A 25,375-nucleotide genomic window follows, 5' to 3' on the forward strand; every position below is an offset into this window, starting at 1 on the left:
GCTCAGCACACTCCAGAGACTGGTGGGCTCCTGGCTGGATTTCCCCAGTGCTCCCCCACTTCCTGCCCATCACCCTGTTGGTCCTCTAAAAACACCCCAGCCTGCCAGGACACTTCCTCTAACTGTGACCTTGAACTGAGGCTGCAGGAGTTTGAAGTGGACCCACCTGGGACCCATGGAGTCCCTGGGGGGCAAGGCCCACTTCGTCTCCTGTGGGGCTCCTGGGGGTCAGTGCCTGCCTCACCTCCCGTGGAGCCACTGGGGGACAGTGTCCGCCTCACCTTCAGTGGGGCCTCCAGGTCCATGCTGGGCTGGGCTCACCAAGAAGCACCAGGAGAAGCCAGCATTGGTCCCTCAGGGCCTGGTGCCAGCGCTCCACTTCACGGGAGCTCAGTTACCACCAACCCATGGCCGTCCCACCTCCTGGACCAGAGCTGGTGCCTTCCGTGTGCTCCACCGCATGCCGCAGACAGTGCTAAGTGCCTGCGGGCCTTAGCTCAACCATGATCACCAAACGTCCATAACATGTGCCAGCCAATGGTGAGGAACGGGGTCACTGTGGGGTGCTCTTTAAAGGGGATCCCAGGACACATCACCTCTCCTCTCTCCTTTCTAGATCATGATGTAATGGGCAGTTTGTTCCCCCATGTGCTCCCCTCACCAGGGGCCCGAACCAATGGGGGGCACTCAATCATGGAGTAGAACCCTCCAAGAACCATGGGCCTCATGAGTTCATTACAGTTGTGGAAAGCTGGCTAATACAACCATCAATGCTAGGATGGCAGAGGGATCACCAGACACACCACAGCGACAGGAGATCTCCATGTGCCGTGTGCCAAGGTCACATAACCAGAAGGCCCACTGACTTCGCACACAGGTGTCGCCTCCCAGGTGGCTGCATGGCCTTCTGAAATCCTTCAGTCCTGGGGCTTGAACTCAGGGCCTGGGCATTGTCCCTGAGCCTTTTCACTCAAGTCTAGCACCCTAGCACTTGCGCCACAGCTCCATTTCCACTTTTTTGGGTAGTTTATTGGAGATAAGGGTCCCACAGACTTTCCTGCTAGGATTGGCTCTGAACACCATCCTCAGATCTCAGCCTGAGAGGCTAGGATGACAGGAACTGCTGGTACTCCTTCACTTTTTCCAAAGCAAAAACCAACAAGAGCCTCAGTGAGTGGAGAGAGCGCAGGCAGCCGGCCAGCTGCTGGCCTCCTGGACAGAGGGGAGGCTCAGGGTGTTACCTTGACAACCTTGAACCTCTGAAGAAGCCGACACAGCATTCTGGCCTCCAGCTTCCCCACGTTCATGGCCACTCGGATCTCAGCCTGGGAAATTCCTTTTGTGCCTCTGCGCTCAACTGTAAGAGATAACGCACTTGAGCCCCACTCAGCCGGACCTGGGGCTCCTGCTCCTCCCAGAGTCAACAGTAACTCCCCATCCTCAAGACACTGCAGGGCCCCATGTGAGCGCTCGCTGTCCAACCTCCACGCTCCCAGCTAGAGGAAGGTACCAGTGACAGCCCACCTGTGGCCAGCACGTCCACCTACACAGGAAGGTGACCTTCCCATCACAGGATTTCCCACACACATCAAAGTGCCCCTTTTTTCCTTTTCTCTTTTTTTCCTTTTCCTTCCTCCCTCATGCCCTCCCTCCCTCCCTGCCTCCCTCTCTCTGTCTCTGTTTCTCTCTGTGTGTTGGTTGTGAGGGCCTGGACATTGTCCCTGCACTCTTCCTCTCAAGGCTGTGCTCTACCACTTTGAGCCACAGCTCCACTTCTGCTTTTAGGGTGGCTCATTGGAGATAAGAGTCTCATGGACTTTCCTGCAAGGGCTGTTTGAACCATGATCCTGAGATCTCAGCCTCCTGAGTAGCTAGGATTATAGGTGTGAGCCACCTGTGCCTGGTGCTGAGAAACTTTTGTTCTTGAGACTCCTGGATCCTTGTGCCTCAGCCTCACTTGGACAAGTGTGCATTCTCCACATTCCTGTGTAGACACACAGGCACCGGAGCTCCCCACAGTGCCGTCCCAGGAGAAGGGATGAGGAAGGAAATGAATGCCAATTAGCTTAGGGAAGGACTGGCGGGCACTTCACTGCTATTTGCTTTGTGGGGCCTGTCTCAGTCGTTTCTCACTGCTGTTGTCCCATCTACCTCTAAGGCACAAAGCCATTTACTTCACCTAGGCTGGATCTCTTGACTCTCCAGTGAGGCTTGACTCCTGATGCAGGGCTGCTGAGAGCTGTCTGGGAAAGGGCAGTTCTTACTCTCAAAGAGGATTAGTTACCGCAAGAGCAGGTTTTGCTAAACACTTGGATGCCCTTTGTGTTGTGTCTCTTTCACATGTTGGCTGCCTTCCTGCTTAGCTTCCCACAAAGTGGCACAAGACAAGGCCCTTACCATTAGATAGTGCCAGCATCCAACCTAAGCCTCCAGCCTCCAGAGCTGTAAATCAATAGAAATTCCTTGCCAGGGTTCCGTGGCTCACACCTGTAACCCTAGCTGCTCAGGAGGCTGAGATCTGAGGATCATGGTTCAAAGTCAGTTGGACCAGAAAAATCCAATTAACTAACTAAAAAGCCAGAAGTGGAGCTGTGGCTCAAAGTGGTAGAGTACTAGCCTGAGCACAAAAGCTCAGGGACAGTGCCCAGAACCTGAGGCAAGCCCCAGGACCAGCACAAACAAGCAATAAAACCTCTTTTCTTTATAAATTATTCAGTTCCAGGTACTTTGTTATAGTACCTGGAAATGGGCTAAGACAAATAGTGAGTTTTCTGGGTGCTTTCTACACACTAGGCACTGCTCCTGACATTTCAGTCTCCTAGTGTGGGTAATTTTAGATGGACACTTGGGCAAGCTAGGGGTGTCTGGACCGCTGGTCAAGTGCTACTTCTCTCCTGGAGCTGGGAGGCCTTCTCCATCCCTGGCCCCCACCTGCAGGGCTGCGCTCTATAGCAGAGCCCCGCCTCCCCCCTGGGCAAACATGTCCCCCGCAAGTGCTCAAGACTCACTGAGCTCATAGGTCTGTGTGAGCATGTCCCGCTCGAAAACAATGTCCACCGGTGGCACGGCCTTGGAGATGACCTCCTCGTCATCATCATCATCGTGGTCATCGTCCACCTTCCGCTTGAACTCCTTCCGCAGCCTAAGGCACCGCACCATGACGTCCGTCCCTGGGAACACAGCACGTGGGCCGTGGTGTATAGAAATGGCCAGCCGTGAGGGAGGGGAGCAGCCCAGGAAGATCCCAGCCTAAGCCTCCCCCCACCTCAAGATGCACAAAACCTGAGAACTTATTCCATCGGGGCACTTTTGGATAACAAAATGAGTAAAGAAATGACAGTCAGCAGGGAGCTGGTGGCTCACATCCACAATCCTAGCTACTCAGGAGGCTGACACCTGAGAATTGCAATTTGAAGCCAGCTTGGGCAGGAAAGTCCACGAGACTCATCTCCAAGAAATCAGCAACAAGCCAGAAGTGGAAAAGTGAAGTGAAAAGTGAGAGTGCGAAGTCCTGAGTTCAAGCCCCAGTGCTAGCATCAAAAAAAGAATAAAAGGGCTGGGAATATGGCCTAGTGGCAAGAGTGCTTGACTCGTATACATGAAGCCCTGGGTTCGATTCCCCAGCACCACATATATAGAAAATGCCAGAAGTGGTGCTGTGGCTCAAGTGGCAGAGTGCTTGAGCCAAGAGAAGCCAGGGACAGTGCTCAGGCCCTGAGTCCAAGGCCCAGGACTGGCAAAAAAAAAAAAAAAGAAAAAAATATGTTTCAGTGAACAAGTTTCAGCAGTTCAACTTTATAACAATTATAAATAAATCTTTTAAATTAAAAAAAAAAGAACAAAAGAACGCTGAGAGCACCTCCTCACTTCTGCCCCCAAGCCGGCAGGGGGCGCTCAAGAGCCACACTGGCAGGACTCACAGACTCCCCTGCAAGGGGGCGTGGGAGCAACATGAACCCCTTCTCCAACCCTCCTAGTACATGCTGGGCCCTTTGGAGTGATCCCGAATGGGATCTTACCCTATAGAAACAGAACAAGAAGCAGCAAAGGCCATCAGGGCTGAGAGGCCTCTGACAGTGCTTTTACTGCAGAAGCCCGATGAGCTCCTGAGTGACCGGGGAAGGGTACTCAGGAAGGCAGGGCAGGGCAGTCCTATGGAGTGCTGATGTTCTGTGTCCCGCAGCAGCATGGGAAGCAGGGAAATGCCCACACTATCCTACATGGATGGCAAAAGGGACTCTGCAGACTTGCTTAAGCTAGGGATTTGTGGGTCCTGCTCCCATATGAAGGACCGTGAAATGAGATTATTCTGGCTGGCCATAGTGGCCCAATGTAGCAGCAGAGGCCTCCTAAGGGCAGGAGACTCAGTCTGGGCTAAAGGTAGAGAGACAGAACCATAGCTGAGGGAGGCAGGGGGACACCCTCTGCCCTCCCCCAGGGGTAAGGACAGGGGCACTGAGGTAACGTCTGTTCTGAGGCTGTGGACTAGGCACTATGCCATGGACGTTATATGAACGAACCCAGAAAACTTCACACCCCAAGGCAGGCAGGTCTCCACAAGCCACGTTCTCCACTTGTAGATGCCAAGGTAGACTCCTTGGCAATGCAGTGGCAGGGCCAGCACTGACCCAGTGAGGCAGTGGTACTGCGGTATTGAACGCAGGACCTGGAACTCCCTCAGCTTGCTTGCTCCAACCCAACCTCTTGCTAGAGATGGTTGTCTCACAGATTTTTCTGCCTGGGATGGCTTTAAAATATAATCCTTTGGGTCTCACCCTCCTGAGTAGCTAGGATTACAGGCATGAGCTGCCAGTGCTGGCCTTTGGCAGCCAATCTCAATAGCACCACCAGTCCTAGCACGACGGAGGCATCGTGAGATCTGCTAGCCTGCTGCTCTTCACGGGCAGTGCTGGGGCTGGAAAGCTCAGGCAGTCCTAAGGCTGGGCCTAGCGAGGCAGCACTGCTTTCAGAGGACAGAGCAACTTAGCCAAGGGCTGGGCAGTGTTAGGAGCTGTGTGGTTCTGTCTGAGGCTCACAGCACAGCCCATTTCTCTAATGTGCAGCCAGTCAGCCATCTTTCTTCTGCCTCAGGAACTGGCTGACTTCAGATCAGGGCTGACAGCTGTGTGGGCACCCTGGGGCTGTGGGAGCAGTGTGAGAGATGAGGTGGGTTGAGGCTGGCCAGGGTGGTCTGGGCTGCCAGAACTAGTGCACCAGTTTCTGTTCTTCTGCCACAGTCCCAAAGTTTTACCAGCCTCGGGATTCCAACTTCCAGGGCTCAATGAGACAACACTGGCCTACTGTGCTGGGGCCCTGGGCCCGTGGCTAGCAAGGCACCAAAAAGAGACAAAAGGGGAAAGTGCTTAGGTGATTTTTGGGTGGTCTGATGAAGGCATTTGAGAGCAGGACAGGAATGGGGAGCAGTGTGGGCTCTGGAGTCCACTCTCTCACCCTGGCTGGATGACATGCTCTCTCCGTGCCTGTTTCCTCCCACCTGTCTCAGAGATCAACCCAGTCTCCATAAAACAGTGGTCAATTAACACTTGCTACCTTCACTGTCATTCCCATGACAACCTAGAAAAACACAGCCGAGGATCAAATGTCAAACCCTGTCAACAGAGGCTGAAAATGTCGCCAGGTTGCTTGGGGACTCTAGATCCATTCAGCTCCACAAACATTTATTCTGTACATCAGAAAGATGCCTGGTGGAGCCAGGAGCTGGCTTGGCTTTCACGCAGCCTGGGTTTGAGCTGTGGCCCCACCACAGGGAGAAGTTCCTTTCCTCCCTGAGCCTCAGCCTTGGCACTGGTAATCTTGAGAGACACAGAGTGCTCGGTGCACATCCACAGTGCCACATGAGCCATGACACTACTCCCAGTATGCACTGGGCTGGAGGAGGAGCTGCGGCTGGGATCACGCTGGAGCTGGGGGAGGCAGAGGGGAGTGGCATTGTCCTGGGATGTGCAAGAGGCACAGAAGGAAGAGGAGAGGCACGCCAGGCACATCGTGGAAAGGGACAGGTCCTGGAGAAGGGGCGGCAGAATCCAGGTCTGTCTAGGCAGAGTAGACTGTAGTTTTATTTTTTTTAAGTTTTATTTTTGCTGGTCCTGGGGCTTGAAGTCAGGGCCTGGGCCCTGTCATTGAGCTTCTTTTGTTCAAGGCTAGCACTCCACCACATGAGCCACAGCACCACTTCCAGCTTTTCCTGTTTATGTGGTACTGAGGAATCGAACCCAGGGCTTCATGCATGTAAGGCAAGCACTCTACCACTAAGCCACATTCCCAGCCCTGTAGTTCGATTTTGTAGGAAAGTGTGTCTGCAGTGAATATGGAAAATGGCTAGGCAGGAAGAAGGGAGGCCTGGCACCCCAGAAGCTGTCCCTAGCCACCTTTCCCTCACTCAGACCCCAGGTGCTAGCTGCCTTTTCTCCCAGTCTCCCAGACAGCAGTCTGCAGCGGGACTCAGATTCAGATTCCTGCACCGCATGACTGGCTCTGCAACCTTAGACAAGTGATTGAGGCCCAGTCTCCTTGCAGCCAAGGGAAGAGAGGGGGAGAGAGAGGGAGAGGGAGAGAGGAATGCTAGGTTTTCATCTTCCCCTCCTCCAAGGCTGGCCACAAGTAGGATAATAACAGGCTATCAGCTTGCCTGGTTCTTGCTTTTTTCAGTGCCTTAGGACAAGCCCAGCCTAGGGAGTGGAAATAAAGAAATCATGCATGGCATAGGTTAGGAAACCTACGTGTCAAGAGTTCCCACATCTCATTCAACACCCAGTGCAGAGGGCAGCCTTCACACCACGGTCACACACTCAGCCTACCGCCTAGCTGCTCTCCTGGTGCTCACTAAGCAGTGGGGGTTCTGCCAGTTGGTGACCCCCTAAAAAGGGGCTGAGAGGAAGTCCTCTGCCCTCCTCCCCTAGCGCGTAGCCAGTCATCAGCCCCAAAAGGCACTAGCCCAGAAGCCGGGTTTTCAGGAGCTCCGCCCCCCCCCCCCCCCCCGCCCCGGGCCAAAGTACATCCCTCCACAGCTCAGCTTAGATGGACTTTGGATGGATACAGTTCCTGAGGGAGGTGGACAGGACAGGAGGGAAAATACAGGAGCCTCCTCTAGAGTGGCCCCTGCCCCCTGGGGAGTTTCTCCAGCCCAGGAATTTACACTCCTGCAACCCTGACCCCTTTCTGAGTCCTTCTAAGTTCTACTCAAAGCAGTCTTGCTGTATTAAAATGCTCTTGCTTCTTTTACTTATGTGTCTTAGTTATTAACAATCATGATTGCTTTTCATTTTTACCTGATGCCCTTTAATCACTTTTGCTTACTTTTAACTGTTTTTAATAACTTTCCCCATGCTGTTAATTTTCCACACTATTAACATTTCTGACAACCTTGTTTTAGTCTGTTTACACTTGCCCTTTAGCTTGTTTCCTTGGCTTCCTTCTTTTTTTAATTTCAGTTTCTTGGTTCTGAAGCTCTCTGACACCTCTATATTGATTTTGTTGCACACGGCCATTCTTAGGTTCATTTCTCTTTGCGTATAAGGTTATGTACTTTAATCTGACTGTAGGTTATTAAATACCCCCCTTTTGCTATTTTAATGATCATAATTTAGTATGCTGCACCCTGTTTTGTATCTTGGTTTAGTTTTTTTATTTAAAAATTTAAGAAGTGGTGCTGTGGCTCAAGTGATAGAGCACTAGCCTTGAGCAGAGAGAGCCTTAGGAACAGAGCCCAGGCCCTGAGTTCAAGCCTCAGGACCAGCAAAAACAAAAACAAAAACAAAACAACAACATAAAAAATCAGCAGCTTTGAGACTGAATTAACCTATCACACAATTTGCCCACTTAGTGCATGCACATCAGTAATCTTAGTGTGTTTACAGGCCTGTGGGTCCAACACCAGGTGATTCTAGAATGTCCTCAGCCTGGTCCACACTCCTCCCTAGGACTTGTGGCTCAGCCTAGATTTACTTCATTAACCAGCCTGGCCTTGCCTGCAAGTTGAGTCATCAGGATTGACCTCCTGGGCCTTCGGTGATCAACGGAGTATGAGTTTGTTCTGGGCCCTCAATTCTGTCCTGGGCCAGTGCTCTTGTGAGTTCTCCTCCTCCGCTCTTTGCTCAGGATTGTTATAGCTCCCTGGCAATTCCTTCCAATTTTAGAACTGGTGTCAATTTACACCAAGTCAGCTGGAAATCAGACACAACTGTATGAAATCAGATTAGTCTGGGGCAGAGTATTATCTTAATAATGTTAAGTCTCTCAGTCCAGGCATGTGTGATGCTCTTCCATTCATGTAATCTGAAATCTCTCTGGGCAGGGGTTTATAGCTTTCAGAGTATATTTTGCACTTCTTGTGTTAAATTTATTCCCAAGTTATTGTGAACAGAAATGCTTTCTTAATTTGCTCTTCAGCTTATATTCAATATATAGAAATTCAGGTTGATTTGGGTGTCTTTTACTTATAGATCTTGTGTCCTGAAATCTTGCTGAATTTGTTTTTCCCTCCCTGCCCCCAGTTCTGGGGCTTGAACTCAGGGACAGGGTGCTGTCGGTCTGTCTGTCCATCTTCCTTCCTTCCTCCCTCTCCCCTCCCTTTTTTTTTTTTTTTTTTTTGCCAGTCCTAGGGTTTGCACTCTGGGCCTGGGCGCTGTCCCTAAGCTTCTTTTGCTCAGGGTTAGTACTCTTGAGCCATACCTCTACTTTACATGAGACCCTGGGTTCGATTCCCCAGCACCACATATACAGAAAATGGCCAGAAGTGGCGCTGTGGCTCAAGTGGCAGAGTGCTAGCCTTGAGCAAAAAAAGAAGCCAGGGACAGTGCTCAGGCCCTGAGTCCAAGGACCAGGACTGGCAAAAAAAAAAAAAAAAAAGAATCTCAAGGACTTTCCTGGCATCCACTGGCTTCAAACCATGATCCTCAGACCTCAGCCTCCTGAGTTGTCAGGATTACAGGTGTGAGCCACCAGCACCTGGATGTCCCTTAGGATTTTTGCTCAAGGCTAGTGCTCTACCCATCGAGTCACATCTCCACTTTGGGCTTTCTGTAGGTTAATTGAAGGTTAGAGCCTCATGGACTTTACTGTCTGTGCTAGCTTCAAACCTTGACCCTAGAGCTCAGCCTTCCGAGTAGCTAGGCTTATAGGCATGAGCTACTGGCAGTTGGCTTATTTATCTCTTAGGAGCAGCTGGGTAGAACCGCCCCCCCCCCCGCCCATGCTGTTTAGTGCTGAATATACCATGCATGACACACTGAACCTAGAAATTCCCATTGACACACTTGAGCAGTGAAGGAGTTGGGAGAGACTAGCAGTTCACCTTCTACCTCATTCTTTAAAAAAAAAATTTTATTGGCCAGTCCTGGGGCTTGAACTCAGAGCCTCAGCACTGTCCCTGGCTTCTTTCTGCTCAAGGCTAGCACTTTATCACTTGAGCCACAGTGCCACTTCCGGCCTTTTCTATATATGTGGTGCTGAGGAATCGAATCTAGGGCTTCATGTATACGAGGCAAGCACTCTTGCCACTAGGCCATATTCCCAGGTCCTCTTCACTCTTTATCTCAGAACAATTTAATAAACACAAGATGTATGGTAAACACTGAGAAAAATCACACAAGTTTGTAAAACAGTGTAGTTTAGAGCATCTGAACAAAATGCCAAAGGTATTTTGCTTTTTGCTAAACAGGTCACCGTGGTTCTCCATGCAGTGAAACATGCATGCAAAATACACCTAGATACAAACTGGAATTCCTGCACACCCAGGGACACCTGTGAATTTACACAGAGTAACACATCCACTTTATTCACTAAGCCCTCTCTAGTATACGGCGGCTTGGCTTATAGGGAAGATGTTAACATCAACTTTGCAAAGGTAAAGAAGGTGCGGTACCCCTGGTCTGCACAAGGAAAGGAATTAAAGTGGCCTGCGTTAAATTGATTCCTGAAACAGGTACTTGGTGTGCACTCAGTTCCAAGCACTAGGAATATCGCCCGCAGGGGGCATGGCCATCGTTCCAGACGCTCCTGACCTAGCAGGTCCTGGCACACTACTGAGATGGTAGGCACCTCAGTATGGGGGAGAAGGAGTGGCGAGGTGCCCTGGGTTTGAGCGTGAGCAGGAGGGGGGAATAAGAGTATGGTTCAGAGGCCATGGCAGGAAAGAGATGAGATGGGGTTCTTATGACAAAGCTGGGGGTTCAGCATGTATAGGTATGAGACAACTTAAATGTCCTGAATAGCACTATCTTGCAGTGCCAGTCTCTTTACCCCACACAGGAGCTAAAGCTACCACTGTACTCTGACCCTTCTTCCAAGAAGTCGCATCTTCCTAGCCCCAGGCAAGGTACAGTGGTGAACACTTGCCCTGCTGCCACCACTCAAGGACACACAGTCACTGTTGCCTACTCTGCCTTCTATACCTGGGCACAAAGTCAGACTCCAGTGAAAATGACTGATTTTTTTTTTTAAGTGCCAGCAAAGACTTCAGCAACCCTCATGCTGCGAACCAAACAAAGCACAAAGCTAGCACACCCTGGTTTGTGGCTGCTCAGTGCCCAGTAGCCCAGGGAGGCAGTGGGATGTAGAGCCCCCTGATCCCAGGGCATGGGATTCTAGGTCAGGACAGCCTGATGTCCACCAGCTATCAGCTGTCAGTTTCAAATCATTAGTTTTGGGGAAGGGGCTTCTCATCTGATGGTGCACCACAGGAGGGGACCAACTGCTCCTCCAGCAGACTCTTACTCACTCTTCAGGCCCCGAGTCCCCCTGCCCCCCATTCCTGCCTCAGCGGTAGCTGAACCTTCAAGCCCCCAGTGTGAATCTGGAGGGTCAGTTCTTGACCCTCGACCCTTCATAATTAGCCTTCCTGGTCTGCTCAGTCCATGGCCATCTGCTTTGAGCACCCCCAGGCTGCTGATGGCTCTCTGCTCTCACTTCCTGTCCCCTCTGTATACCCCACCTCAACTCGGGGCATCCGGGCAGAATGGAGAAAAAGACATGCTGTCTACTGTACTGTACTCATGGCTGTGACTCTCGGCTTTTAAAATGGTTTTGGTTAGTAAGGGAAAATAACTAGGGAAAAAAGGGTGGGGGGGGAGAATGTAGGACTAAAGATGGCTTTGAAATTATGACCTGTTGTCAGTTCAAAGTTGCTAGCAGCCCCGGTGCTCCCTCCCAATGCGAACCAGCTGCTTGGCCTCACGCGAGTGACTCTGCACCTTCTAACTTCAATTCGCTCTTGTGTGAAACACCAACAACCATATCCCCCACTTGTGTGGCCACAGGAGGAGATCCTGCGGCACACAGTAGGCATGCTTGTGCGCTGCCCAGGAGCTTCTGGAGAATGTGGGAACAGACACCAGGGTGCTGCCAGAAACACCCTGTGTTGAGGTGCCCCGTCCTGGGATACAGAAGTACATTTCTCTCACATCGCCAACACACCTGCTGCATGCTTAGGCATATATAACTTTTACACAGTGTACAAGACTCGACTGTGGCAAACAACGAGTTCCTGGCTGATGTACCTGCTACCTGTTTATGCTGGTTTCAGAGGCTGTTCCTTCTAGGTACATACAGCATGCTGTCCTCAGGGTGTCCCGAGATCCAGAGACAGCTCACCCATGTTTTCAGTATCCCTGGCTACACCACAAGGCCCCGTTGGTGACCACTGTTCACCATCGAGATATGAGTGGTGGTTGTACCTCCTGGCATGACACACCAATGTGCTGACAAACACTAGCAGTGGCTTGGTGGAAGGGGGAAGGTTTGAGATGCTGGGGGCCATGCATAGAGATGTTGGCAGGTAGTAATAGATGGTCCTGAGCCAGGGCTCTGAGCATAGAGATGAGAAAGTGTGTGCAAGGCACAGCCTGAGGGGAGAGGAAACAGGAAAGCACGGGCCTGGGCCCGGAGCCAAGGCTCTGCCTTTACCTTTCTTGGTCTTACACGGTCCACATTCAGGGTGAATCTCCTGTAAGGGAAGGGACACCACCTTGGCCAGCCCCGCGTTCAGCATGTACTGGTAGAGACGTTTAAATGTCCTTTCACACAGCCCCTGCCAAGACACAAGGTAACAGCCACCATCAAGCAGGCTGGGAAATTGAGAAAACCAGAGGAGCACAGGCTGGGGGCCTGAATTCATTGAGGAAATACAAGGTGCAGTGAGCAACGATGGCCGTGCTATGCTGTCAGGGACATAAAACAAGATCCAGGCCAGGTGCTGGTAGCTCACACCTGTAATCCTAGCAAATCACAAGGCTGAAATCTGAGTATCACAGTTCAATGCCAGCCCAAGCAGGAAAGTCTATGAGATTCTTATCTCTAAGTAACCACCAGAAGACCACAAGTAGAGCTGTGGTTCCAAGTGGTAGAGTATTAACCTTGAGTGAGAGCTCAGGGACAGCACTCAGGCCCTGAGTTCAAGTTCTATGACCCCCCCCCCCCCCCGCCGCCATACACAAAATACAGGCCAGCAAAGAAATAACCCTGCCTTGGGCTGGGAATGTGGATTAGTTATAGAGTGCTTGCCTAGCATGAATGAAGCCCTGGGTTCGATTCCTCAGTACCACATCAACAGAAAAGGCTGGAAGTGGTGCTGTGGCTCAACTGGTAAGAGTGCTAGCCTTGAGCAAAAGAAGCTCAGGGTCAGTGCCCAGGCCCCAAGTTCAAGCCCCAGGACTGGTGACATAAATAAATAATAATCTTGCCTTTTTCTTTTCATGGTATTGGGATTTTAGATCAGGGCCTGGCACTTGGGAAGGAAAGTGCTCTCCCACTTGAGCCACACTTCCAACTATTTGTGGCTATTTTTCAGATAGGGTGTGATGTTTTTGTTGAGGTGGGCCTTGGATAATGACCCCTCCTACTTATGCTTCCTACATAGCTGGGATCACAGGCTCATACCACCAGCCTATTTGTTGAGATGGAGTCTCATCAACTTTTTGCCTGGGCTGGCCTTGAGCTACAATGCACTCACTATGTCCTGACTCCTGAGTTAGCTAGAATTAAAGCCTGACCCACTGTACCCAAATGAAATGATCCTGGCTACTGATTATAGAAGGGGGAAACAGACCCTAAAAGCATATGGAGGGGGGAGAGGCAAGAGAACATGAAGAATATGTTTCACCTGACACCTCCCCCCCCCCCCGAGTCCTGGGGCTTGAACTCAGGGCCTGGGCACTGTCCCTGAGTTTTTATTGCTCAAGGCTGGCACTCTACCACTTGAGCCACAGTGCCACTTCTGGCTTTTTTTGTGTATGTGGTGCTGAGGAATCAAACCCAGGGCTTCATGCATGCTAGGCAAGCACTCTACCACTAAGCCACATTCCCAGCCCCTGACATCTGTTTATATTGTTTTTCAACCAAGTGATATGAATACACACAGACTTCTGACAGGCATTGGAACAGACAGGAAACTTTGTTTTTTTAAATCATTGATAAAAAAATTGTTTCGGGGGTGGGGGTGGGGGACTGGGTTCAATTCCTCAGTACCACATACACAGAAAAACCCAGACGTGGCACTGTGGCTCAAGTGGCAGAGTGCTAGCCTTGAACAAAAGCAGCTCAGGGACAGTGCCCAGGCCCTGAGTTGAGGCCTCAGGACTGGCCAAAATATATAAATAAAATTGTTTAGAAGGAATGCATGCTATCACTCCCCTTCTGCAAGGCTGACACAGCCAAGGCCTCTGAGGATGCCCTTGCTCCAGGGCCACCAGGAGGCGGCTTCCATGGCACCCAGGAAGCCTTTCTAAAGGAACTCACTTGCTGCCAATGAAAAGAACAAGTTTTCCTGCAAAGAGAAACCCCCTCACCATGCTGGTCTGACTGGCAATGCGGGGAAGGCAGCTGCTCCCGGCGCCAGGCAGCAGACAGAAGACCATGCCCCTGGAGGAGGGGGTGTCACCCATGTGCCCAGGGTTCCAAGCTTCCAGCCACAACCTTGGCTATAGAGCTGCAGGGAGCTGCAGGCCTGGTTCTGGCCTGTTGTCTGCCCTCAGGTAAGTACTACTGCTCAGTCTTCAGGGTCTCTCCTCACGGGCGCAGGGGGTGGGGGTGCATAGATGGCAGCCGGCTGGCACCCATCTGTGATCAGCACTCAGACAGGCCGGCACTCTAGCTGCTGGGCAGCAGAACATATGGATATCCAAAAATACACATGAGTCCCAGATGGCTCATTGGAACCACCAGCTTGCATATGGCACCTACAGTTAATCTAGCTGTGCCCCTAGCACCAGGGAAAGCCCTGTGGATGCCCATTCATCACACCCAGCCCCAAGCGGACACCCGGCCTAGCCTGTGACAGGCACCTGGCAGCTTCTCTGGGCACTGCTGAGACAGTGGTCTCCAGGCTCCGGTCCCAGCTCCTCAGCCTGATCCCATCTCTCTCCTTCCTTCCTTCCTTCCTTCCTTCCTTCCTTCCTTCCTGTCCCTCTGATCAGTGCTGAGCCCTGCAAATGTCCCCACTGCTCTCAGCCACCATCTCTATTGTGCCAGAGAGAGGCCTGTCATTGCTTGCTCTGTGGCTGTGCGCGGCTCCCTGGGCACACAGCTCCTTCTGCTGTGCATTCACAGGCTGCATCTGTGATGATGACCATGGACTGACCGCCCCCCCCCCCCCCCGTTCTGTCACCTTCCCGAGAAACACAGTTCTGACTTAATCAGAGCTCACTGTACCACCTGCTGAATGAATAAATGAACAGTGGCCTGGAGCGTGCTAAGTCCACACCGCAGACCAGAGCACAGACTGGCCCCGGTCCCAAGGGACTCCTGGCGCCTCCGCAGAGCGGTCTTCCAAAATCCACACAAGCTACACAAGGCATAGGCATGCAAAGGGGGCTGCAAGCTTCTGCACTTCTACTCGGATCTCTGAACAGAAGCCTTCTCATTCTACCTTCCATTTTCCACTTTGAGTAGAGATTGAGGCACAGAGATGCACTCTCCTACTGAAACAGCAGGGAGGGCACAGGACCGACTTGGGCACTGATTCTGCCCAGTGTCTAAGATGAGACAAGAAGTGGGAGCCAAGAGGGGCTGCTCAGTGTGTAACAAATACAGTGAACTTCTATATGGGCAACTGCAGGGCCAGGCCCAGGGCATCTGACTTCAAGGGGAATCCAGAGTCCAGATCTCTATAGGCCATCTCAGTATGGGAAACATCTCAACAGGCCAGGAAGAGGCCTGACCACCCCTACACCGAAATCTGCTGACTGGGAGACACTCCCCCGACTGGCTGGGAAGATGGAGACTAGCGCCCCACCTGCGTGGCAAGGTGACGTCCAAGGACGAGAGTCACAGACCAGGTCCTTTGGGGAACCATTACAAGCATCCAGAAAACCTGACTTCCGATTTTAAGCCCAAAGTGCTATGGCTAGCCTACACGTCTTATGATGATGGCTGTGCCGTAATGAGCACCAAGAACTGTGCAGGGCAGCGCTGTTTCTACACATCACTCCACCACTGCCCCTGTGCTCACTGTGCTGGATTCTAGCCTCTTGCAGGCTGTGCCCCGAGCATGCAGCCCACACCCTCCAGCACTCAGGATGGGACCAGGGAGCAGGAGAGCGGGGAGGGGAGAGGAAGGCGGCTCACCAGCTCCTCTCGAAGCTTGCCCAGTGTCTCCATCTGGTTGCTGCGCGTGCTCAGCATCATGGACAGCTTCTCCATGAGAATGTCGTACTTGCTCCTCCTGCAACAAACCAGCCTGGTCAGTGTTCAGATGACCACTAAAAAACACGTGTGTGTGTGTGTCTGTGGTTTTATGTTGTGGGTCGTGGGACTTGAACTCTGGGCCACGGGCATTGTCCTTGAGTTCTTTTGGCTCAAGGATATTCATCTACCACTTTGAACCATAGCACCACTTCTGATTTTCTGCATAGACTTTCCTATCTGGGGCTGGCATTGAGCCATGATCCTTAGATCTCAGACTCCTGAGTAGCTAGGATTACCAGTGTGAGTCACCAACTATGTAATCATTTAAGTAAAGTTTTACTGGTGAAAAATATAAATAGAAGCTGGGTACTGGTGGCTCACATTGGTAATCCTAGCTACTCAGGAGGCTGAGATCTGAGGATTGCAGCTTAAAACCAGCCTCAGAGAGGCCTGTGAGACTCTTCTCTCCAATTAACCACCGGAAAACCAGAAGTGGCACTGTGGCTCAAGTGGTAGAGAGAGCTAGCCTTGAGCTTTTAGCTCAGGAATAGCACTCAGGCCTTGAGTTCAAGCCCTAGGATGGGCACAAAAACAATAACAACAACAAAAACCAAAGATAGATCAGAAACTGAGGACAGGTTGACAGTCTGAAGGCCACTGAGGACCACAGGACACCTGACAGAGCTTGGAGATGACTTTTACTCCTAGACATCTACAGTCAGTAGCTAGCCCTCCTCTGGGTACCCAGCACCTTCAAGCCAAACCACACCCAAGGGAGTGGGTGATGGAAACTTGAGACATAAACTGGCTGTCCCTCATCACTGCCTATCTCTTTCCATGGAAGACTAGTGGTCAGGCACAGAGGGCATAGAGCTCAGCCATCATTACCCTGGTCTGCTTTTCTTTCTTGCTGGTACTGGGGATTCAGGGCTTTATGCTTGCTAGGCAGGTACTCTACCACTTGAACCATGCCTCTAGTTTTTTATTGGCTGGTTCTCCCTTGTCAAGCTGGGCATATTTTCATCATTTAAAAAAAAAAATCAAAGCCAGAAGCTTGTGGCTCACACCTGTCATCCTAGCTACTCAGGAGGCTGAGATCTGAGAATCAAGGTTCTAAGCCAGTCTGGGCAGGAAAGTCCCAAGAGACTCTCCAATTAACCACTAGAAAACCAGAAGTAGCACTGAGGCTCAAGTGGTAGAGTGTTAACCTTGAGCATAGAGAGGCTCAGGGACAGCGCCCAGGCCTTGAGCTTAGGCCCCAAAAAGGGGCCCGTGGGAACAAATGTCTTTTTCAAAAGCTATGTCATTTTCTAACTTGGTGTTTAAGGCTGTTACAATGTGCAGTGGGCAGCTGCATTGGAAAAGCAGCCCAGTGCCCTCTCCTCCACGCCAGCCCATACCTGTCCACGTGGAAGCGGTTCAGGAGGAGGAGGATTGAGTGCTGCTGGGCTCCCGTGGGCAATCGGATCACGTGTGACTGCATGGTGATGAGTCCGTTTTTGTTGAGAATTTTCCGGTGATAATGCAGCTTCCCGGCGTCCACCCTGCAGGAAAGAGTGAGTAGGCCATTTTGTGTAGTTGCTTGTTTCCTTCCAGGAAGGACAAGGTCTCACACTTGGACATTAGCCAGAGCCACATGCCTCCCACCCAGCCAGGCTGAGCACTGTCACTGGGAGCTGACAGTCTTAGAGCACAAAGCCATGAGAGGCCCAGGCAGCTGGCCCCTGGGCGTGGGGTACGGGGCATGCCTCAAATTCAAAGTGGAAAAGAGCCCATTCCTCACTTAAAAGCCGAGGTGTGAAGGTCTCGCTGCAGCTCCCCTTGCCACCTGGACCGGCCTAACCGCTCCAAAATGCAGTAGGAGAAGTCAGGGAGCTTGAGGTCGGGGTCCCCCTCCATGCCTATCAGGGCTCTGTAGCGCAAGTCCTGGGAGGCGACAATGATCAACTTCTTGCCCCACCTAGAAGGCAGAAACAGCCATGAGCAGAAATAAGTGCAAAAGAGCCAGAGTCCAGTGGCTCACCCCCCCACAATCCTGGCAGCTCAGGAGGCTGAGATCTGAGAAATGAAGTTCAGACAAAACTGAGACGCTGATCTCTAGTTAACCAGCAAAACAGCACAAGTGAGAGGCGTGGGCTCAAGTGGGAAAGTACCAGCCTTGAATGGAAAAGCTAAACAAAAGCATAAGGCCCTGAATTGAACAAACTCTCTCTCTCTCTCTCTCTCTCTCTCTCTCTCTCTCTCTCTCTCTCTCTCAACTGACTACCAGCAAACGGAAACCGAGTCATCATTTCCTCTTGCTTCTGAGAGGTTCACAACCTACCCCCCACCCCCAATTAGCTAAGCAAAATTTCTTGATCAGAACCAGGCCAGGTGCTCCCCATGGCCAGCGAGCCCCTCCCAACAATGTCCTCCCAGCCTCCCCCGCCAGCCCTCACCCACAGGGCCCTCTTCTTTCTAAACACAGTCCAAGCCTTGGGGCTGCTGCCCAGGCTCTCTGCCAGCTGCTTTCCTCCTGGACCTTCTAAGAATGTTCCTTATCTTTCAGGTCACAGCTCAGTAGCCAACCGGGTTGGCCTTCCAGAAAAGCACTCACTGGGGTTCTAGCCGCTCCCACTCTGTCACTTAAGCACTCCTGAAAACAGACTTATTTAATTTTTGGACACTTCTTTGGCCCCTTCACTCAAATACACTGCTGCATGGGCAGGAAAAGACCCTTAGTGCCTAGATCCATATGTGTTAAGTGAATGAACTTTAGTGAGCTGAGAGCTGATTTTATCAAAAACCAACCTCAGGGTCAAAAACACTGAACTGGAAGGAGAAGCTAACAAGTTTGACAAGAATATACTCACTACCTTATGTATGTAACTGTAACCCCTCTGAACATCACATTGACAATAAAATTAAATTAAAAAAACAAAACACTGAGTGGCTCAGGCCTATAGCCCTAGCAAGTTGGGTAGAGTATGTTCAAGGCCAGCCTTAGCACAAAAGTTCAGGAGACCCGCCTCTCAGTCCATAGCTGGTGTGCTTAGCACCTTAGGTTTCATGGTAGGCTGAGATCAGGTGGATTGAGTTTCCAGGCCAGCCTAAGCAGAGTCCTCCAGACTCCATCTCCACAGAGGAAGTTAGGCTGGCTTGGCATTCACTTACCACTGCCAGCAGCAATAGGAGGCTTAATAAGTTAGGTGGCTCATGGTCCAGGCATGTGCTGGACAGGAAGCTAGACTCTTTCTCAAAAATGACCAACAAAAAGCAAGGCTGAAGCATGGCTCGGTGGTAGAGTGCTTGTTCAAACTCCAGTACACAAACCATTTATAAAACACACACACCAACAAAAAAATCCAATCCACACCAAACTGTGGTTATCAGTGGACCTGAAGTTTCATTTCCACTTAACTGATAAAGACCAGGCTTTGTACAAATGATCAGTTCTAAGTTCTACTGGCTGAGTTAGCAGAAATCATGCTTCAAACCACCACAGATCTATTCTGCAGTGAGACACCCAGCCCCCTGCCCCAGCTTTTCCGGCTGGAGGCCGCCGCTGCCTGCAGATTAAATTGCCATCTGCCACCCACAGCCAGCTAGCTCCCTGTGTGGCCTGGGAGGAGAGGGTAGAGAAAGTAAACACCTGAAAGCATTCTCGTGCCAATCCATGCCGCCAGCCAGGTCTAACTGCTCAGCACACAGGTCTGAAGTCACCGAGGCACTCTCCTGAGCAGCCTACACAGAAGGGGAGGCCAGTGCCTGGGTGGGCAGGCAAGTTCAAGCTGGGAGGAAGAGGTTGTGACCGGGCATTCTGAGCAGAAGGAAAAGCACACCCCACAAAGGCCTTTGTCCTCAGAAACCAGGGGTGCTGAGTGTGCCGCTGAGGCATGGTAAGGTGCAGGGATACTAGGAGACTGGAGGTGAGAGTGCCAGGTGGCCAGGAATGGGGACAAGAACAGGGAGCAGGTGCAAACAAATGCTTAGGTGTCCAGCTCAGGCTCATCTGCAGAGGACGCTGGCCCACAGTGCCCGGGGAAAAGGAGGCCCAGGAGGAGGTAAGGGACAGGGATGGGGGAGGGGACACTAGTTGGAATACACTGTATCTGCATGCCAGGGTCACAATGAAATCTCCTCTTGTATAGTTTACGTAGCGTAGCTATTCTTGCTGTTTTGAAAAGAAACTGGAACTCCAGGTATCTAAGTATTAGCAGTGAAATATAATTAAAAGCAAACTCAGGACTGGGTGCCAGTGGCATGCCTGTAATCCTAGCTACTCAGGAGGTTGAGATCTGAGAATTGCTGTTCGAAGCCAGCCCAGGCAGGAAAGTCTATGAGACTCATCTCCAATTAGCCACCAGGAAACTGGAAGCAGAGCTATGGCTCAAAGTGGTAGAATGTTAGTCTTGAACAGGAAGGCTCTGGGACAGTACCCAGGCCCTGAGTTCAAGTCTCATGAATAACAAAAAAAAAAAAGTGTGTGTGTGGGGGCAAATACAACCCCACATGGGGCAAATGAAGTTTGTGTGTGGGCAGGTATGGCCTGCCCTGCTCTACCCTGGGGTCAGAGCACCATCTTAGGCACACCTCCAGGAGGGCAGAACATTGAGCAGCACAGCAGAGAGGGAAAGCACCGCATTAGTCACCAGACATGGTGGGCAACTGGGCAGGGAAGCCAGGGAGGGCCTGAGCTGATGGCTGGTAGAACCTGGGACATGGGAGTCCCCTGGCTGCCCTTTAGCAGACAGAGAAAGGAAAGGGAGACAGGTCTGGGTTGAAGCACACTGAGGGCCACACAGTGCACAGGGGCTGGCTATGGGAGAGAAGCCATACTGGGAGCAGCCAGCAGGAAGGGGCTAGGAGGTGACAGGAGCCTTCAAAGGAGCCAGGTAGCAGCAGGAAGCGGCAAGCAAGAGCTTCAAGAGGCCCTGTCTGTATGGAGCTGGGGGATCAAGGGGCAACTGTGAAGAGATGAGATCAGGAAGGAGGGCTGCAGTGGGCAGGGAAGGGGAGAAGCATGCTGTAGGAGGACAGAGGGCCTGGCCACAGGTGACACACAGCCAAAGGAGGGGGACTGTTTAGGTCAGTGTGCTGTGCAGAGAGCACCAGGATAGGGCAAGTGCAAATCCCAGGAGAAAGGGGAGCAAAACGCTCTACCTGACTTACATAACTGTAACACCTCTGCACATCACCTTTATAACAATAAACAAAAATTAAAAAGGGCTGGAATATGGCTTAGCGGTAGAGTGCTTGCCTAGCATGCATGAGGCCTTGAGTTCAATTCCTCAGCACCACATATATAGAAAAAGCTGAAAGTCGAAGTGGCAAAGTGCAAACTTTGAGCAAAAAGAAGCCAGGGAGAGTGGTCAGGCCCTACGTTCAAGCCCAAGACTGGCAAAAAACAAACAAAAAAACGAGGAGGGAAGGTCAGAGGTGAGAAAGAACACGGGGTACGGGGAGCTGGGCTTGGGGAAAAGGGAATGGAAGCATCTAGATCAAATCTTGGAGGGGGGCTGGGGATATGGCCTAGTGGCAAGAGTGCTTACATGAGGCCCTGGGTTCCATTCCCCAGCACCACATATACAGAAAATGGCCAGAAGTGGTGCTGTGGCTCAAGTGGCAGAGTGCTAGCCTTGAGCAAGAAGAAGTCAGGGACAGTGCTCAGGCCCTGAGTCCAAGCCCCAGGACTGGCCAAAAAAAAAAAAAAAAACTTGGAGGGGCCACCATTTTTTGTCTCCTGAGAAGGAATGCAGATGTGGAACTCCTACACTGGAGGACAAAGGGGTACTGTGGGGGGTTCACAGTGGCAGCCTCTCCATGTCCTGTAAAGCAGGAAGAGAGGGACAACTGGCTGGGAGAAAGGACACTGCCTGAGGGCTCACAGGCCAGCTTGGGACAAGTGGGCCTAGCTACAGAAAGAGTCAAAGGACCAGTGCAAATGCAGGCTGCCCACCGTCCCCAACCAGGCTGGACTGCAGGCCTGAAGGACAGTGGCAGCCAGACCTCAACCTCAGGCAGCCCACAGGGCTGAGGGAGTGGAGAAGGCCCAGGACACCCCTGACTTCCGCAGGCATTTCTGAGGGTTCAACTCCATTACCTGTCAAAGGCTTCGGCCATGGTACAGCGGGGTTGCAGCGTCTTGGTCCTGATGCTGCTGGTTATGTTCTTCCTCTCCTTAAAGTAGCGGCAGGAGCCCTGGATGCCGTCCTTGTTTTCCAGGATCATATGGATGGGGTAGACATCCTCCAGAGGCACCGGGTCCCGCCTGGACTCCAGAATCCCCGTCTCCAGATCAATTTCTTCATAGCTAGGGGCAGAGCACACACATGAATCCCACCCCGCTCCAGAAGTAAGGCAGACCCCAGCAGGGACCACAGAGAAGAGACCAGGCCGCTCCCTCCGCATGTCCCACCAGTGCAGTGTGGACAAGTGGGTCCCTGCCCTTCCCATAACCCTCCAAAGCACCCCACGAACTGGATGCTGGGCCCAGATTACCTGACGGGCTTGGGCCATGACCTTTTAGATTCCCTCCACATGTGGGGCCCAGGCTCTGGATGCCCAATTGGATGGAACTTGCACTGTCAAGACTTTCCCTCTCTAAGCTGACATCTTTCCATCTCTGTGCAGGTAGCTTGCTAGCACCCTTGTCCATTGAACGGCTTCCCTTATCACCTGCATATACAGCTCTCACTTTGAGTCCTCAGTCCTGTTTATCCTCCTAAACACCAGGCAGAAGCTGGGCACTGGTAGCTCACACCTGTAATCCTAGCTGCTTAGAAGGCTGAGATTTGATGACCAAGGTTGGAAGCCAGAAGCTGGTCCTCACAAGAAAATGAAGGAGACTCTTATTTCCAGTCAACCAGCAAAATTTCAGATGGGGAGGTATGGGTTAAATGGTAGAGTGGCAGCCTTGAGCAGGAAAAGCTAGGTGAAAGCTCAAGGCCCAAATACCAGCAAGTATGTGCACACATACACGTGGCATGTGCACACACACACAAACATGTGCACACACGTACACACACAGAGAAATGAAGCTCCCTCACTGTACTCCATACAGTATCCTGAACTTGAGTGGTTTCCCTCAATGCCAGGTTCCTTGCCACCACACACTATCAATACAAAGCCTATGTAACAGTTTTCAACCTTTTTCTCTGTCTTTCTGGGACCACTGCACTATTTATCCCTCCATTCACATCATGGTAGTATTCTCTCCAGCTTCTGGGACACTGACTGGCCTATCAGGCTCCTCTCTTTGGCTGGTCCTGGAGCTTGAACTCGGGGCCTGGGCACTGTCCCTGAGCCTCTTTTGCTAAGGGTAGCACTCTATACCACTTGAGCCACAGTGCCACTTTCTTGTTCCGGAGGAATCAAACCCAGAGCTTCATGCATGCCAAGCAAGCAATCACTAAGCTACATTCTCAGCCCTGTCAGGGCTCTTTGGTTGTGGGTTGAAGACTGCCTCCTCTCTCTAGCCTGGAAATGCAGGTGCTCCAGCTCAGGAAGGAGCCTGAAGCCCTGCAATCACAAAGCACTCTCTCCGAGGGAGGATCAAGGCCTAATGACCAAGTTCTCTGGATGACTCAGAAAGGTCTAGTTCAATCCCTCCCTCTGACCAGCCTCCCTCCCAGGAAGCCAGATGTTTACTAAACAATCTTAACTTGGCCAACCCATAGGAAGCTCAGAGTCAGTGGGTCTTCAGGATCTCCCCCAGCCCTGTGAGGCTCCTGTGTTCTCAGCCTCAATGAAGGGAACCAATACTCACCTGCTGCCCAAGCCACAAGCATCTAGGGCACTAGCCTAAATCCCTCCCAACCTTTCCTCACATTTCATATCCAGTTACCAGCTCCTCTTGGCTGTCTTATCTAATGTCTTCCTCCCTTCTCTGTATTTCCACATTCACGGTCTCAAACTAACTGGACTGGATTCCCACAAATCTCCCAGCACCTTCCCGTTCCAATCTGGGCTCCCCTGGCCAGGAGCTTTGTAATAAAGGACAAGCTCGCTAAGTGGATGAAATGATCACCGATTACCTCTCTGTGAATGATTGAAAGTGGATTCTGGACCCAGATTTCTTAAATTCAAAATCTGGAATCCATTCTTGCTAGTTGATTGAGCATGTCATCTGACACCTCCCCGCCCCACCCCCAGCGCCTTGAATTTTCTTTCCATAAAAATGGGGATAATAACCCTCTTCATGGGCTGTAGTAAAAACCTTGCTCCATTCAGGTATGGAAGCTATGCTTCAGTGGCAACTAATATTTCTCATTCTCTACTTCTGATTATACATGGCCTTTTTTTCTCTCTTTTATACTTGCTGTTCTCTTTTGGGAATAATCTTTACTAACTAGCAGCCAAATCCAGCCTTTTAAGTCTTTTCTTGGATGTTTTATCTCAGGGAACCTCCCCTGAGACCTTCATAATGTAGCTTAAGAACACTTGTCCCAGAGTGGTAGTATAAGCCTCTAATCCCTGCTACTTGGGAGGCTGAACAGGAGGATTGAGTTCCGGGCCAGTCTAGACTACATAACAAGACTCTAACTCAAAAAATAAAAAATTATTTCAAGTGTCAGTGTCTCACACCTATAATCTTATCTACTCAGGGGGCTAAGATTGTGGTTCAAAGCCAGCCCAGGAAGGAAAGTCCATGAAATTCTTTAACTTACCACCAAAAAGCTGGAAGTGAGAGCACGAACCTTGAGCAAAAAAGCTCAAGCCAGGCCTTGAGTGCAAGCCTCAGGACTTGCACACATTAATTTTCTTTAAAAAAAGAAAAAAAGGGGTGGGAATATGGCCTAGTGGTAGAGTGCTTGCTTTGCATACATGAAGCCCTGGGTTCGATTCCCCAACACCACCTATATAGAAAAAGCTGAAGTGGAGCTGTAGCTCAAGTGGTAGAGTCCTAGCCTTGAGCAAAAAGAAGCCAGGAACAGTGTTCAGGCCTTGAGTCCAAGCTCCAGGACTGGCCAAAGGGGAAAGAAAGAAAGAAAGAAAGAAAGAAAGAAAGAAAGAAAGAAAGAAAGAAAGAAAGAAAGAAAGAAAGAAAGAAAGAAAGAAAGAAAGAAAGAAAGAAAGAAAGAGAGAGAGAGAAAGAAAGAAAGAAAGAAAGAAAGAAAGAAAGAAAGAGAGAAAGAAAGAAAGAAGAAAGAAAGAGAGAGAGAAAGAAAGAAAGAGAGAAAGAAAGAAAGAAAGAAAGAAAGAGAGAGAGAAAGAGAAAGAAAGAAAGAAAGAGAAAGAAAGAGAGAAAGAAAGAAAGAAAGAAAGAAAGAAAGAAAGAAAGAAAGAAAAAAGAAAGAGAGAGAAAGGTGTCAGCAGCTCACACTTGTAATCCTAGCTTTTCTAGAGACTGAGATCTTAGGATTGAGGTCCAAGGACAGCCCTGGCAGGAAAGTCTTTCAGACTCTTATCTCAAATTAACCACCAGAAAACCGGAAGTGGCATTATGGATCAAACTGGTAGAGGGCTACTCTTGAGCAAAAAATGCTCAGGGACAGTGCCCAGACCACGAGTTCAAGCCCCATAACCGGACAACCCCCCCCCCCCAAAAGGGGAACCAGTGTTGACCGCTCATGCCTATAAATCGAAGTGAAGTTATGATTCAAATGGTAGAGCACTACTAGCCTTGAGTGGGAAAAGTTATGGGACAGTGCCTAGGCCCTGAACTCAGGAGCAGAACACACACAAATTTTCTTTTAAGGCTTAGGGAATGTAGGTCAAGTGGTTCAATGTTCACTTAGCTTGTGTGAAACCTTAG

At 50.9% G+C, this 25,375-nt stretch overlaps 1 protein-coding gene across 5 annotated transcripts in view; it reads right to left on the reverse strand.

The window, feature by feature from the left end:
• Positions 1–25,375, reverse strand: part of Gtf3c1 (general transcription factor IIIC subunit 1) — a 53,858-nt gene that overhangs the window by 27,551 nt on the left and 932 nt on the right. For all 5 annotated transcript variants that reach the window (XM_048333309.1, XM_048333311.1, XM_048333310.1 and 2 more), the window contains exons 2-8: positions 21,722–21,931; positions 17,423–17,599; positions 17,040–17,183; positions 15,580–15,676; positions 11,923–12,046; positions 3,009–3,170; positions 1,242–1,357 (exon numbers count right to left, since the gene is read on the reverse strand). In XM_048333309.1, the coding sequence (XP_048189266.1) occupies positions 1,242–1,357; positions 3,009–3,170; positions 11,923–12,046; positions 15,580–15,676; positions 17,040–17,183; positions 17,423–17,599; positions 21,722–21,931 (1,030 nt within the window). The remainder of the gene's footprint in view (positions 1–1,241; positions 1,358–3,008; positions 3,171–11,922; positions 12,047–15,579; positions 15,677–17,039; positions 17,184–17,422; positions 17,600–21,721; positions 21,932–25,375) is intronic.

This window comes from Perognathus longimembris, chromosome 23 (assembly GCF_023159225.1).
Source record: "Perognathus longimembris pacificus isolate PPM17 chromosome 23, ASM2315922v1, whole genome shotgun sequence".
Taxonomy (NCBI): Eukaryota; Metazoa; Chordata; class Mammalia; order Rodentia; family Heteromyidae; genus Perognathus; species Perognathus longimembris.